This window comes from Giraffa tippelskirchi, chromosome X (assembly GCF_054371585.1).
Source record: "Giraffa tippelskirchi isolate mGirTip1 chromosome X, T2T-mGirTip1v1.2.pri, whole genome shotgun sequence".
NCBI classification, from domain to species: Eukaryota; Metazoa; Chordata; class Mammalia; order Artiodactyla; family Giraffidae; genus Giraffa; species Giraffa tippelskirchi.
Genome location: NC_137289.1, coordinates 46934817 through 46950000, shown reverse-complemented (window position 1 = coordinate 46950000; position 15184 = coordinate 46934817). Strand labels below are relative to the sequence as shown.

Genomic DNA, 15184 nt, shown 5'->3' with positions numbered 1-15184 from the left:
CAGGAGAAGATACATGGCAGAACTATGAATGGTTCTTTCTCTAATTTACTCTAATACAAAATGACTGTTGATTCAGATATCATCACCTAAAGTTTCTACTTTTACTCTTCTCTTCTTCTTTTCCCTAATGAAACTACCCAAAAGTGATTTCCCATGTATTGAAATATAAAATCTATCCCTTAGAAGGTGTGACAGTTGCTGAAAACAATGTGTTATGAAACCACAATTACTTATTCCATTTTTACACAAAGGCTAGTTAGCTAACTAAATTCTCTCTCATGGCCATTAGTCAGCTATTTCACAACTACTTATTATTTATTGATCATAAAGGAGAACAGGTGAAAAAGAACATGGGCTTTGGAGTTGGACCTGGATTAAAATCCTCTGTTTGCTGGGACTCATTTCTCAGCTATAAGAAAACTAAGTGGGGGAAATGACACTAGAGGGATAGTACCAGGTTGTTTTACGTATGAGAGCACCTAACAAGTAGACTTTTAATACATCTCGGTAAATATGAGAAATGGGTATTTTTTTTGTCAGTTGTTAATGTTGTTGTGTGTGTGTTTTACTGAAGTCCTATTTACTTTTCCATCCTGAATGTTTCTATTAACACGACTATGTCTGCATGAAATGCCCCACATCAAAGTTAGTTTAAAAAAAATAAATCAGCAAGCAAATATATAATATGTATATACATAAATATATCAATACAAATTTAATACAAATGTAGTGACTACTTCTGAAAATATGACATCGCCACTGCAAATGGGATGTTATGTGAAAGGGTATTTGCGACTTTGGATAAAATTACTTTTACAGTAAGATGATGCATGTAGTTTTGTATGCAGAAGCGAGGATGATGAGCTCTGGAAAACAGATGACAAGAATAGGCTCTGGTGATGCTGATACTAATGTTGAAAATACATGTGAAAAAATCAGGTATTCCATGAAATAGGGGATAAAAGCAATACAGCTAAATTAATGTATTTAATTGAGAACTTAAATAGAACTTATTTTACTAAATTGAAAATGTAAATGACCTAAATGGATATTCAATTCATTCATTTAAATCTCTAAACTTTTTTACAATCCAGCTGACAAGAAAACCTTTTTGGTATCTTCTTATTGAGGTCTCCTTATATTTGAGGATCTATAATACATGCTGATGACTATATAATCTGTATCTCTAACCTAACCTTTCCTCTTGAACTTCAGACTCAGATACCTAAATATCTCCTAGACAGCTCTACTAGCATGTTCCACAAAAGAGACAGAAAAACAAATTATTAAGAGTGTACACTAGGTGTTAAACAGACTGGGTCCAATTCCTGATTCTATCATTTACCAGCTGTGTAACTTTAGACAAATTACTTCTCTGATCTTCAGTTTCTTCATTTGTAAAATGGGGATAAAAATAGTACTGATCTTACAGGATTATTGTGAAAATTAAATGAAATATATACCTAATGCACTTGGCTGAATGGACTCTAGTAAACAATAAGTTATACATTCTATTCTAAGAAACACATGCATATATCTCTCTGAAACCAGTTATTTTTCTCCAAGTGTGTCTTAGCTGGCAGTTCTTTTTCTAGACTTGCTCTACCTTAACTGGTTTTAATGATGTTTTGCAGCAATTGTCAAAGGTTAGCATATATGAATAGTATACAAAGAAACATATATATGGAATGTTACTTACATAATTCATTATATTGCAGGTTGGCAAAACAGAAAAAATAAAAATATTTTGCATCATTCATGTAGTATTTGTCACATAATATCATATAGAGTATAGCAGCTATTTTGCACATGTCTTACCTTCAACACTAGATTATGAGCAGCTTGATAAAATAAACAACGTTTTAGGCATTTTCATATCCTTTCTCCCATAATGCTAATCACAATGCCTTGCAGAGTAGATATTCAATAGATATCAATCAAATAAGAAAAATTTACCTTGTCTTTTTTTTTTTTAAAGACAAATTTTCCAATCTTAAACAATTGGAAGGCTGAAATATATTTTACCAATCTTTGGAAGAATTATTTAAATTCTCATTTCCTCTTCAGATTATTTCCTTTAATCCTAAACCAATTTTATACATGTTCCGGACTCATGCATTCTTAGTAGCTTGTTTGACTGAATGTGTATTAATCATCACAGGTTGCTATTATCTAGGAGTTTTGTAAAAGTTTGATCACTTGGAAATATCAGCCATATTGTTTTAAAAAATGTTTAAAAATTATAAAAATGCCTTGATGGGTTTCTCTTTCTTTTTTCTCATTTTTATTCCATATCCTCTCTTATGAAATACTTGATGGTATATTTTGCAAAACAGTGAACTATTTGAATCAAAACTCTTGCTTGAAGTTCCAAATCATTAACCTTCAAATTCAAGTACCTAAGATGAAATGAATCAGTTAACATCAACATACTGAAAGAATAGCAAAAGGCAAGTATAGAGTACAAAATTATGCTAGGAATACAAATAAGTCTACAGCAGTACTTGAGAAAAGGAGGGATGGGATAGGGAAAGGAAATGAGAATGTTATGACCCTTTGGTGGCATTCTTTCCCCTCTCCTCCTCTTTACAGACTTATCCCTCCTTTTTTTACTGTTTAAATTCACATGTCAAATAATCACTAACCATTTATTATGAAATAATTCACAAAAAGTTTTTAGCACAGTTACTGACACACAGTAAACACTCACTAAAGGTTAATAAATATTAGCGACTAGTAGTATTACTGTGTACAACCCCATTTCTTTGGCTCTTACCTTGACCTCTTTTCCCAAATGTACATATAGGCAGGTGTGTGGTCAGGGCTGAAATAGAGGAAGATCGGACAGATTTTTATTTTTATTTTTTATTTTTTTTAGATTTTTATTTTTAATACTTAAGGTCTGTCTGAATGAATTTTAAAAAATAGTGTCTTGAATTCACCCACTTCATGAAATCTACACTAAAATGCCTGTTCAATCTCTCAAATCAGGAGTCTTCTCCAACAAGGAACTAAATGGCATGCTTCTTAAGGTTCTTCAATGAGGGCAATTTATGTCTAAAGGTAATTTTTCATAAAAATGCGTTCTGTATCCAAAAAACACTTGAAAAGCCCATATAACTTACGTTTGTGTATCCAGTTAAATTACCTATAATTCTAAGTATTTGAAAGTTAATATAACTCAGTTTTCTGTAGCAACAGACTTTTACAGTACAGTAGTCATATATATGACTTACATATTATAGAACTACTTATTTCATGTTTCTCTGAAACAGAGTTTCTCTTTGCAGGTGGGCTTCTCAGTCTCCCACCTTTAATGTTATTAGCTTGGATGGCATTATTTCTCCATATAGAGTGTGCTATAAGACTTTCCGTTAAACTAGGAAGATTAGAAACATCATTTATCTCTGCTGCTGCATGAAGCTCCACTGAAGTGACAATTAAGGAATTTTTCTTAAGGTATAAATAGAGAAGGACGAAGAGAACAGGAGAGGAGACAACAGCAGACAAATGAAGTCAACAAAATTTTGGAAGCTGGAGAGCAACAGATGAAATGAGTGTTAAGCTTACTTAAACTGGAAAAGCTGAAACCTAAGACTGATGGTGACAGGTTCAGTTTTTAATTTAAAGTTACTGGATATCTCTGAGGTACAGGTTGAAGGGAGAGCTAAAAAGGAGAGGATTAATCAAAAGTATGTATAAGAAAAAAATTAGATCCCCAAAGTTCCTTATTAATTTCAACAAAAGATTCAAGAATTAATGCAATATTCTTTTTCACTGTGTGAAGGGTCAGGTGTTTTCTTGTTGTTAAGGAAGCTTGTTTGTTGATTTAGTTGAAAGTAAAACAATGGTTTAGGTTGAAAAAAAAAAGAGTCAAGTTTTATTTTCTATAGTGCTTGAAACATCTTTCCAGAAAAGAAGCTCTAGGGTTGGAAACAATAAGCATAGCTGACGGCTGAATTTCGAAGTTTAATGAAAATGGGGATTGAGTGTCAATTCAATAAATTTTAAGACTGCCCTCTGTCACCTTTCTGCTGGTTGGTTTCTACGATACTATCAGTTGGGGAGATGGGAGGATTCTGGAGAAGCTAACACAAGTGTAAAGCCCTATAGACACTGATATTTGGGGTCTCCCATTAAAAAGACTGAATTTCTTCCCAGTTACTACACAGTGAAGTCCCAACAATGAAGACAGAACTTCTTTTTTGTGCATCACTCTTAAATATTTATGGCTGTCTAAATCCCTAGATATTTGAATAAAGTTTCTAAAATGCAAGACAGCGATCAGAACAACAGCAGCAGCAGTAACAAAAGTCAAAGAGAAAAGAAAAAAAACTATTATTAATAATATCTTCAGAGATATGAGATGATACTAAATTCAAGATACATGAACAGTATTCTATAAAAAGGGAACTTTACATGAACAAGAAAGAACTCTAATGAATTCAAAATCTTATAGAAGTGAAGAGGAACTGAAGAACCTCTTGATGAGGGTGAAAGAAGAGAGTGAAAAAGTGACTTGAAACTCAACATTCAAAAAACTAAGATCATGGCATCCTGTCCCATGACTCCTCAGCAAACAGATGGGGAAAAAGGGGAAGCAGTGACAGATTTTATTTTCATAGACTCTAAAGTCACTGTGGACATGACTGTAGCCATGAAATTAAAAGAAGCTTGCTCCTTGGAAGGATAGTTATGATAAACCTAAACAACATATTAAAAAGCAGAGACATCACTTTGCCAGCATAGGTCCATATAGTCAAAGCTATGATTTTTCCAACAGTCACGCATGAATGTGAGAGTTCCTTCAGTCTTCTCCTGGTTGGCTCCTTATCTTTTGAGCCTCAGCTTAAATGTCAGTTCTGCAGAGAAGCTTTCTCTGACCATTGAATCTAAAATAAATTCCCATGCCACCCCACCCCCCATTATTCTTTCCTGCATTGCTCAGTCCTTTATTGCTCTTTATCATCACATATTTGCATCCATCTTTGTGTGTTTTCATTAGACTCTAATCTGTCTAGTCTATCTGTGTGTAGCAGATATATACATTGATTGTATATATTAAGTGCTCAATGAATAGTTTTGAATTAATTTGTTTTTATTAAGTAATCTATCCATGACTCTGATATTTATTAAAAAAATGGTATGTTACATTCTGTAGTTTTTGCTATGTTAGCAAAAATTAAATAAAGAGAATTAAGTAAAAACAACTCAGACCTTTTAGAAAACTTGCATTCTTGAAAAACAACCAAGTCTTAACACCTTTTGATTCATCTAAGCACTAGCCTTCTATCAGATAATGGATTTAAGCAATGTCTGGAATTATGTTTTAGTCAGTAGAGTCTCCTTTAATCAAACATTTTATCATTTATAGTTAAGCTGATTATGATAATTTTACACAACAGGGCTTAATTAACATCACTGATCCATACAAGAAGCATATACTCATATAATTAGGATCACATAAATGTTTTTCCTTCTTCCAAAAATAGTTGGTAATAAGATATATAAATTAGTCTCATAGTCACAATAATAGAATTAAATGCTTCATTTAGGTGACTTGTTTAATACTCAATTGGATTTTACCTAAAGAAAGCATTTCATGGCTTCTGATCTTTGTCTTTGTAGCCTAGGAAGGAATGTGAAGTAAGAATCACAAAGGTTCATTTTAATTATTTAAGTAATGTTGTAGCTTTGATATAATTTGTAGTGTAATTTTTTATAAGCAGCAATTTCATGTACAGATAGGATTTGGAAAAGTCTTACAATTTAAGTCTGATAAAAAAGAGATCAGATGTGTAATTTGTCTAACACATTGCTTGTCACATTAAGTGTGCTCAATAAAAATTAGTTTTGTCCCTGCCTATGATAACTCAAGTAGTGGTGCAGCCAACTCTCACTCATTACAGTTCATTAAAACCTCAATTTTATAGTTGTATAGTGATTTTTTTTTTAAATTTAAGCCAAAAACTTTGATCTGATTTATTTGACATCATTGTTTCTGCTTCTTCATATTTTCTTTCATATCCTTTTTTGGGTATCCTTTTGAATCTTGATTTTATCAGCTCTCTTGCACACTCTTGGGTAAATGAAGTACTTCATTTTACTCGATAGGATCTTGAAGAAACTAGGAAGTCTAGCTGGAATTTTAAAAACATGGTTGAAATAAAAATATCTATTAATAAATTGTCGAGGCGGAAAAAAATCTTTTTTGTCCCTCTACCTTTCTCCAGCTGGGGCCGTGTAAATTAGACTGACAAAAGACAGATTAACAAGAGAACAAACAGAAGTTTTATTAACCTGTTTATCAGGCACATGCTCCACATACTCAATAATGAGTAACTGAAAGGGATGGTTAGAGTTTGACATTATATAGCAGTTTTGAATAACAACAAATTCTTATAGAAGTGACAAGATGAAGGAAAAGGACTTTGAGTTTTTGGGGTGACAAATTAGGAGAAGGTAAATATATGGGGAAACTAATGGACCATAAAAGCTAATTAGTAAAGCTTGTTATATAGGTTCCTCTGATGTTGACTTCAGGCTGTAAGGGCCTATACTTGTCTCTGATGGTTAACTTCTGTCCATCCTGGTACAGAGGGGAGGTGGACACCTTTACAACTCAGTTCAGTTCAGTCACTCAGTTGTATCCGACTCTTTGCGACCCCACGGACTGCAGCCTCCCTGTCCATCACCAACTGCCAGAGTTTACTAAAATTCATGTCCATTGAGTTGGTGATGCCATCCAACCGTCTCATCCTCTGTTGTCCCCTTTTCTTCCTGCCTTCAATCTTTCCTAGCATCAGGGTCTTTTCCAGTGAGTCAGCTCTTTGCATCAGGTGGCCAAAGTATTGGAGTTTCAGCTTCAACATCAGTCCTTCCAATGATTATTCAGGACTGATTTCATTTAGGATGGACTAGTTGGATTTCCTTGCAGTCCAGGGGACTCTCAAGAGTCTTCTCCAATACCATAGTTCAAAAGCATCAATTCTTCAGTGCTCAGCTTTCTATATAGTCCAACTCTCACATCCATACATGACTACTGCAAAAACCATAGCCTTGACTAGATGGACTTTTGTTGGCAAAGTAATGTCTCTGCTTTTTAATATGCTGTCTAGGTTGGTCACAACTTTCCTTCCAAGGAGTTAGTATCTTTTACAACTACTTTTAGGCAAATAAGGGTAGGGCAGACTTTTTCTTGTATCTCCTTCTTCTCAATTACCTTCAGCTCAAAATAATTCTTATGTCAAAGTACCATATTTGCAGTGGCATATGTTGCTACTCTTTAAACCATTTTCTCTACAGTTCTCCAAAAATTGACTCTATTATAGTACTTTGATTTGACCAGTGTAGACAAGAAATAATTATTATTGTGTCCCTAACAGTAAGAAAATTACCACAATATTTGGAAGGAGGAGAAAGAAAGGGAGAGTCAAGTTTTGGCAACTTTTTAAGAACACATTGGATCCACAAAGCATGTCTCAGCTTTGATAAAAGACACTGAGTTTAATAATAAAGGATATATAGAAATTTTGGATGAAAGATGAAAAATTAAGGAAATAAATCTAAACGTGATAGGTAGTTTAAGGATTATATAACATGTGGTACTTAGATTAAGAAGAAACATTGCTGGTTTATCAGAGTTTAAGATCATATTGCTGTTATTGCTTTATATTATAAAACAGATATCATTACTGTAGGCTCATCACTCAAGGATAAGTCATTGTAGTATGCCTTGGCAAGCATCTGTAGACTTAGATTCAACCCACTGCTAGTATTATTAGCTCTGCTATTGGGGAAAGAATCACAATCTATTTGAATCTTTGTTTCCTGTCCATAAAATAAAAAGAATGGATTCCATGGTTTCTTAATTCTAAAAGTGCATAAGCCATTGATCAGCCTATGAATAAATTCATCTATTGTTGACATAGAAAAGCTACTATGTTTTATGTATCTTTGTATTCCCCATAGGGCCTAGCATGGTACCTAATAATATAATTCTTTTTGTTCAATAAACATTTATTGAGTATCTTCTAGGTTCCAAGGACAGTACTAATTTCTAGAAATTCAGAGATGACTTAGACCTGGTCTCCATTCTTTTTAGACTTTACAGTCCAGAGGAAGAAAACAGTGTATAGGTAATTTAAATATCAAGAATTATGACAAGGGTAGGCAAAGAGCAGTATTTGCACATAATGGACATACCTTACAAGGGTCAGAGAAGGGCTTCCTGGAGGAAATTGCACATCTTCTGAATCTTGAAGGATAGCTAACCGAATTGATGGGGAGGCAGGGGAAATAGCAAGAGAAACAAAAAAAATATAAAAAGAATATGAATAAATATGGCATACATTCATCGCAATTTTCTTCTGAACTATTAAAAAATAAAATAGCTCCTAGGTTATACAAGGGGCTTCCCTTGTGGCTCAGCTGGTAAAGAATCCACCTGCAATGTGGGAGACCTGGGTTCAATCCCTGGGTTGGGAAGATCCCCTGGAGAAGGGAAAGCGTACCCACTCCAGTATTCTGGCCTGAGAAGTCCATGGACTGTATAGTCCATGGAGTTGCAAAGAGTCACACACGACTGAGTGACTTTCACTTTCAGTATATAAAACCAATATGAAACCACCCTTATCATAAGGATAACTAATGCTACTTTATTTTCCATATTTTCTTTAGATTCTCAGCAATAGCTCCATGTTTATTTTACCTGAGCAAGTATATATGATATTCCTTCTAAAACGCATGGCAGAAAACCTAGGCTTCATATCTCATGAAAAACTACAAAAGATTTTGAAAGGGGGGAAAAGGATTATTGGGTATCTTATGGAAGGCTTGGCATTGTTTAGCACATCCTTCCTGGTTATCTGACTCTATAGTGTTCTGAGGAACACTATAGAGCATTTTAACTGGATTAAAAAGAATTCTGGAAATTTTGCCTCAGTCCACTGTTCTGGTTTGCAAGTTATCTAAGTGATGTTAGCTCATAAATCTATTCTTTGAAGGGGCAATCATATAAAGTAACTGGTATGGTCCTTTTCCATGAGGCTCTGAGATTCTTCTTTGTTGATGATACAAACTCTAGCCTACAGTAGAACCTTCAGGTAAGCTTTAGAATACAACAAGATCATTAAGAGATTTAATGGCTGTGGTTAATTGATTGCTATTGTCTATTCTATCATAGTAGAGGTCCGTCTAGTAAAAGCTATGGTTTTTCCAGTAGTCATGTACAGATGTGAGAGTTGGATTATAAAGAAAGCTGAGGGCCAAAGAATTGATGCTTTTGAACTGTGGTGATGGAGAAGACTCTTGAGAGATCTTTGGACTGCAAGGAGATCCAACCAGTCAATCCTAAAGGAAATCAGTCCTGAATATTTATTGGAAGGACTGATGCTGAAGCTGAAACTCCAATCCTTTGGCCACCTGATGCGAAGAACTGACTCATTTGAAAAGACTCTGATGCTGGGAAAGATTGAAGGCAGGAGGAGAATGGGACAACAGAGGATGAGATGGCTGGATGGCATCCACAACTCCATGGACATAAGTTTGAGTAAACTCTGGGAGTTGGCAATGAACAGGGAGGCCTGGCGTGCTGCAGTCCATGAGGTCACAAAGAGTTGGACACGACTGAGCAACTGAACTGAACTGAACACTATTAGAAGTGAAGAGTTATGTTTTGTGGTTATTTCCCCCTTAAATAATCAGATACAAGAAAGGCAACTTAAGTGATAGAAAATTATTCTTGCAAGACAGAATTTCTGCTATTTAGGCAGATTATTGTTGTTGTTTAGTGGTGAAGTCACGTCCAACTTTTTGGCACCCCATGGACTGCAGCACACCGGGCTTCCCTGTCCTTCACTATCTCCCAGAGTTTGCTCAAACTCATGTCCATTGAGTTGTTGATGCCATCCAACCATCTGATCCTCTGTCGTCCCCTTCTCCTCCTGCCCTCAATCTTTCCCTTCATCAGCGTGTTTTTCAATGAGTCAGTTCTTAGCATCAGGTGGCTAAAGTATTGAAACTGAAGACTTCAGCTTCAGCATCAATCCTTCCAATGAATATTCAGGACTGATTTCCTTTAGGATTGACTGGTTTGATCTCCTTGCAGTCCAGGGGACTCTCAAGAGTCTTCCCCAGGACCTCAATTTAAAAGCCTCAATTCTTCAGCACTCAGCTTTCTTTATGGTCCAACTCTCACATCCGTACATGACTATTGGAAAAATCATAGCTTTGACTAAAGGAACCTTTGTTGGCAAAGTAATGTCTCTTCTTTTTAATACACTGCCTAGGTTTATCATAGGTTTTCTTCCAGGGAACAAGCGTCTTTTAATTTCATGGTTGCAGTCACTATCTGCAGTGATTTTGGAGCCCAAGAAAATAAAATCTGCCATTGTTTCCACTTTTTCCCTGTTTTCGATGAAGTGATTGGACTGGCAAGGTAAAGAATAATCTTTCCTATGGTAGGTGGAAGCATTATTTGCTAAATAAAGGAAGCAACATCATCTAAACTAATGGAGTACTCTAAACATTTTAACATATTTTGTAGATTCTTTTCAGATTCAGGTATTATAAACAAACCTAAATAAAATTCATTTTCTAAGTTTTGTCTTTTTTAAGTCTCATATTCCTTTACAGGATCTGTGAGGTCAAAACAATTTTCATAATAATATTAAGATTTGTGTGTTTTTGTTTGACTCTCATCCTCTCAAAGTGGTGTAATTTGGTATCAAGAAAGGGGTAGCAGCATACCACTCCTTTCACGAATATATAGTGGAGTTTTCCAGAGGCTGTGTGATGTGTGATAATGCAATGGATTAAATGTCAAAGCAGATAGAAGGACCCAGATTCCTTTCTTTTGTAAGCCCAGATAGTAAACAGATTTGCAAAAATGTGAAACATGCTCTTCTTCTCATGAAAATGTTTGTTTTGAAAAGTAGTTATTTTTCATAAAAAATAGGTCATTTATGTCAACATGCAAGATGCTCATAATTGCTACTTTTCAATGAATCAATAAATATTTTTAAATGTTCTCATTTTTTAGTCTCTAATATGGTAAATATCAATAGTTATAACTAACATTATAATCTACATAAATCCAAGCTCTTTGAGGTTCTCAATAAGCATATAAAGAATTATGGAAATAAAATACTTGCTTTAGGAAAAAAAATCTATTCTTTTTCTTTGAAAAACAAAAGCACAGATAACTGTTATAATTCTCTGCACTGCTACTCCTTGAAAAGCCTTAACCACCCATATTAACTATAATTTTTTAACTAAAGTGACTAATTTCTAATTTAAAGAGAAAAGTGCAGGGTGGATATAATCAAAAACTGTCTGACATATATCAACATGTTAATAGACTAGCAGAATTTAAGAATACATGACAACACCTTCTACAAGCCAGACAAATCCTATTGACAACTTCCTAAAGTGGCAAAAAAGAACAAATTCATTACACAACTCCAAGACATAGCTTCTCTATAGCATTTCAAATAAGAAGCAAAAATATATAAAGTCAAATTATGTTTAGTTTAAACCAGTGTTTTAGTATTCTATTTAACTAATTATATTTAAAAAAGTATCTAGCTGTGCCACAATCATCCACTAATTATTAACTCAATTTAATGTCAGTACACAATTTTTTAAAAAGTGCTTAAAGATCTTGGAAATTATCCTCAAACTGGCATACCAGGAAGCACAGTTACTGTTTGAAATAAAGTTTGCCAGAATATTGACTTAATGCAGTTGAAAAGAAATTTACATTATTCATAATCATAAATCTTTTAGAAGTAATATTAATTTATTTGATCAGTAAGCCTGTATAAGAAAAACACACTCAACCAAATAAAATGCATACTTAACACTTACAAGACAGAGAAAAGACATAATTGCCAAAATTTTACATTAATTATGTAATCTTGGGTTCTTAAAACGTTTCTGGATCAATTTCTGCATGAAGATTTTTAATTAAAGTCTAGCACATTTAAAGTATTAATGTAACCAAGCAAAGGCTCATATACTTGTGCCACAGTAAGCCAAACTCTTGACAGCAGGAGTTTGCAGCAATCTAAGGATTTATTTGCAGGGCATCCGGCAGGGTGGGACTTCCCTGGAGGCTCAGACAGTAAAGAATCTGCCTGCAATTCAGGAGACCTGAGTTTGATCCCTGGGTTGAGAAGATCCCCTGTAGAAGGACATGGCAACCCACTCCAGTGTTCTTGCCTGGAGAATTCCCATGGGCAGAGGAGCCTGGCCTGCCACAATCCATAGGGTCACAAAGAGTCAGACACAACCGAGCCACTAAGCACTGCACAGTAAGCGAGTGGGATACAAATCTCAGGTCCACTCCTTCTTGGTCTTTGAGTTTTTGGGATGTTTTAAAGGGGAAGAACAAAGTGACATTTCTGATATTTCTTAATCATGATTTCAGGAGTCAAAATGTCTCTGGTTTAGAATTATCTGGACCGTGGCTCTGGGGTCTGTGAGCTCATCTTGCCTTGGAGAAACAACCTGAGATTTTACCAGAATGATAACATCTGCAACAGCAGCAATTTTAGTGGACTGACTGGTTGATTAGTGCTCAGTTAGCATAGGATTGAGGTCAGAGGGGACAAGAAAGGGATTGGGACCAGAAGAGACAAGCAAGGGATAAAAGTTTCAGATAGATTATTCACTAACTCAGTAAGGAAACTCAGTAAGTAAACTCAGTTTTGGAGAGGCTCTGTTTCATTAGATATTCAATTTTCTTATTTTGTAGAAATTTAAGAATATTTAACTTCCATATGTGCTTATTACTCTCCATGAGCTCATCAGAACAGTGCCCCTTTAATTTATATCTTCCAGATTTAGGAAAAATATCACAGACACAAGGCAAGATCTTTCTGAATTACAGAATATTTTGGAATATTTTGTCTTTATATTCCAATAAATATTCATACTTTATTCCTTTATTGGGCAGAAAATATGCTTATGGTTATGTTTTATTATTTAACCATGATCTTTATTTACTGTTATGATGAAACTGTATGTACCTATGCTAAGTCACTTCAGTCGTGTTAGACTGTAGTCCATCACACTACTCTGTCCATGGGATTCTCGAGGCAAGAATACTGCAGTGGGTTGCCATTTCCTCCTCCAGGTGAAACTAGTTTTATTAATTCACGAAATTCACTATTAAGATAGCGGTAGCCACGACTGACGTGACTTAGCAGCAGCAGCAGCATACCACCTCTCAAAAAGGCATTTACTCAAGTCTCAAGATATAGAGAAGGTCTTGTTAGAAATAACACTTGAAAGTGAATATGAAAGTGAAGTCGCTCAGTCATGTCCTACTCTTTGCGACCCCATGGACTCGAGACTACCACGCTCCTCCATCCGTGGGATTTTCCAGGCAAGAGTACTGGAGTGGGTTGCCATTTCATAGGTAATTTTAGCCCATGTTTAAGGTCTAATTTACCTCCAATCCCCTCTGGTATTTAAAAGAATTTCTTCTCATAGCATTTCTTCTGTATATAACCAGGCAGTGTAAAGCATACATATCAGGTAAACTGAGATTTTAGGTAGGACATACAGAAAACATTAGAATGAAATAAAGCGTAGGACATAGAGTCTTGAAAAATCACCTCTCTACCTGACTGCCTAAGTATAACACATTTGTCGTATTCACTCATGCTAACATATAATTTTACATTTACTTAGAATTTAAATTTATGATAATTTTACCTTTCAAATGGTTAAATGGATGGGTTCCAAGACAGAGCCGAAGGCTTCAGGCCTTAACGCCTCTATTTTACACACAATGCTTGCTAATTGAGATTACTGTCTTTCTGCAGCAGACCTTAACGCCTCTATTTTACACACAATGCTTGCTAATTGAGATTACTGTCTTTCTGCAGCTTCCTAGAGATTCTGTAGGGCTCCGGGCTACTTGAGAATCACAGACGGAAGTGCCCAAGCTAATGAGAGATTTTTAAAAGGGACTTTTTTTTTTTCAGATGCCCTGAACAGACTTGGAAGTAAAACCACCCCTCAAATGTCTCTTGACAAAACAAGGTAGTCAATAAAGAATCCCAAACTTCTGTATCATTCAAAGATCTGTGGTACCGAACCAGGCTGCAAACATAAGGGTGTGAGACTTCATGATTATTATTTTAAATCCCACTTTTGAAAAAAAAAAAAGAATTGTCAATTCCCCACCTCCTTACTATGAGGGTCCCGTGAACTCCTACACACAAAAGGCTTACAAAAGTGGCCAGCACTTAGGCCAGGAGCAGTCGTTGCTCTCCTCCCATCCCCGGCGACACAGACCAGGCGCCCACTGCCCCCTGGTGGCCATGGCCGACTTCCGGCTCCTGCACACAACGCGGCCGCCTCCGCTACGTCACATCCGGCCCTTGCGATTCGGGGTTGTGGAACCCGCGCGATGAAGTGCGTTTTTGTTACTGTAGGGACCACCAGCTTTGACGACCTCATTGCGTGTGTATCGGCGCACGACAGTCTGCAAGTGAGTGGGGGAGGCGGGCGGGCGGCGGCTGGGCTCGCCGCTCTGCGCTCACCAGTCGCTGCCGCCAGCCTGACCGCTAACCTTGGTAACCTTGCCTGACCGCGGCGCTCGCGAAGAACCGCCAGCAGCTCCACCTCAGGTGCCGCCGCCTCTCGGCCGGCTCCTCCTCGCGCCTGACTGGGCCCTCCTCCCGCTCCCCCGCTCCTCAGAATCCTCCGCCTCCTCTGCCTGTTCCCCGCCGCCTTCCCCATCCTTCTCCAGCTCCTCCTTCCCCCCCACTCCCCGGCTTTCCCCCTCCGATTCTCCGCCTCCGCCTCTCGGTCCTCCGGCTTCGCTCCTCCTTCCAGCGGCTCCGCCTCCCCGAGCCGGGGCTCCGGCCCGCCTCCCAGACCCGGGCCCGCCTCGCAGGCCGCTCTTCAAGCCTGCTCAGGGACGCATCGTCGACGCGCACCGTGGGGCCCGGCTCGGCCTCAGCCGACCGGTCCTGCTGGCGCGCGGCCCCCGCCTTGCCCCGCCGCCCTCGGTCCCAGGCCACTGCGCCTTCCCTCCGCTTCAGGCGCCCTCCTGGCCGGCATCCCTGCGCGTCCAAGGTGCGCGTCCTCTCCTCAGGGCTCGTGTGTTCCCGCAGTCCCAGTTGTGGGTCACGACGACGTTGTGCCTCACTCTCCCTCCCTAGTTTGC

The 15184-nt window shown here is 37.2% G+C and overlaps 1 protein-coding gene and 1 long non-coding RNA gene across 3 annotated transcripts in view; one reads left to right on the top strand and one right to left on the bottom strand.

The window, feature by feature from the left end:
- Positions 1–1691: 1691 nt before the first annotated feature.
- LOC145536715 (uncharacterized) lies at positions 1692–14407 on the bottom strand. 2 transcript variants are annotated; one of them, XR_014075971.1, is made up of 4 exons: positions 13723–14407; positions 8206–8269; positions 2777–2824; positions 1692–2399 (listed from the first exon to the last, which is right to left on the bottom strand). It is a non-coding gene; the product is annotated as an uncharacterized LOC145536715 (long non-coding RNA). The 2 variants fall into 2 exon arrangements; XR_014075972.1 differs by having other exon boundaries at positions 14197–14346.
- Positions 14398–15184, top strand: part of ALG13 (ALG13 UDP-N-acetylglucosaminyltransferase subunit) — a 78176-nt gene continuing 77389 nt past the window's right edge. Inside the window, 1 exon segment of the mRNA XM_081566416.1 lies at positions 14398–14503. Coding sequence (XP_081422542.1) covers positions 14423–14503 — 81 coding nt within the window. The 5' untranslated portion in view covers positions 14398–14422.